The sequence below is a fragment of the Saccopteryx bilineata genome, chromosome 2 (assembly GCF_036850765.1).
Source record: "Saccopteryx bilineata isolate mSacBil1 chromosome 2, mSacBil1_pri_phased_curated, whole genome shotgun sequence".
NCBI classification, from domain to species: domain Eukaryota; kingdom Metazoa; phylum Chordata; class Mammalia; order Chiroptera; family Emballonuridae; genus Saccopteryx; species Saccopteryx bilineata.
Window position 1 is genome coordinate 232,031,535 of NC_089491.1, and position 1,036 is coordinate 232,032,570.

Here is a 1,036-nt window from a genome sequence, read left to right on the forward strand (position 1 = left end):
AAATTGTATTATATATAATAAAGACAAAGAAAACAAAGATTTTTACTTTAGGTTCATCAAGTTTATTAAGAACAGAATGATGCATTACAAATACCCTGACAACACCAGGCACTGCTTCACTCTGGTTCAAGAAGACAAGGGGGTTCAGTGGTGAAGATCACATTCTGCTCTCCAAGAGGCAAAGTGTGGGAATAGTATCTAAAGGATTAGATCCAGATAGGGGCAACCAGATGACAGGTAATCAGCAAATCACATCAGAAGTCAGTGCTGGAAGGGTTAACCCAGGCTCGTCTGGTGACATAAGGCGTAGAATGTTATGTATGTGGGAGATAGAATTCTCCCCCGCATCTTCTAGTAGCAGCCAAAGCCAGAGCCATAGCCCAGGCCACAGCCATAGCCACAGCCACAGAGAGAGCGGGAGCCATATCCATAGCCACAGCCATAGCCACAGCCCAGTCTGCGGAAGCCACAGCCATAGCAGGAGCCACAGCCCAGGCCTCCATAGCCACAGCCTCCATAGCCATAGCCTCCACAGCCATAGCCTCCATAGCCACAGCCTCCGTAGCCACAGCCTCCATAGCCACAGCCTCCATAGTAGTTTCCGTAGTAGCCACACATGGTGCTGGTTATTGGGGTTGTCCTTGGGTAGAGAAGGGGTGTAGGTGACTTCAGTCTGGATGCATCTCCCTGGAGAGGGCCTTTTATATGCCCTCAGTGTGCTGGGACCCACCACGTGTCTCATGCCATTGGCTAATCTCATGATTGAGTTAATTACTTTGTTTTTTGAACCCTAAAATGTCTGAGGTCAAAAGGAAGCTTGTTTGTCCACTCAAGACAACCCTGAAACAATTCAGGGCCAATAATGGAAGCAGACAGTCACACACACAATTTCCTGCATCCCCCTCATCTTTGTTTCAGCTTCAACAAACTCATATCACGTAAGAATCACAGGCCCATCCTGACTGGCTCATGGCACAAACCAATGGCTTTTGCTTCCGCCTTGTTTCACAACCATTTTTCTTTCTGTGTCACAGCT

The 1,036-nt window shown here is 47.6% G+C and overlaps 1 protein-coding gene across 1 annotated transcript; it reads right to left on the reverse strand.

The window, feature by feature from the left end:
• Window positions 1-351: 351 nt before the first annotated feature.
• On the reverse strand, window positions 352-618 carry LOC136322439 (keratin-associated protein 6-1-like). Its single transcript, XM_066254442.1, has one exon. The coding sequence runs from the start codon at window positions 616-618 to the stop codon at window positions 352-354; it is 267 nt and encodes an 88-aa protein (XP_066110539.1).
• Between the last annotated feature and the right edge of the window lie 418 nt (window positions 619-1,036).

Excerpts from the sequence above, each read along its gene's own strand:
- LOC136322439 (XM_066254442.1), bottom strand. The coding sequence starts at position 618 with ATGTGTGGCTACTACGGAAACTACTATGGAGGCTGTGGCTATGGAGGC.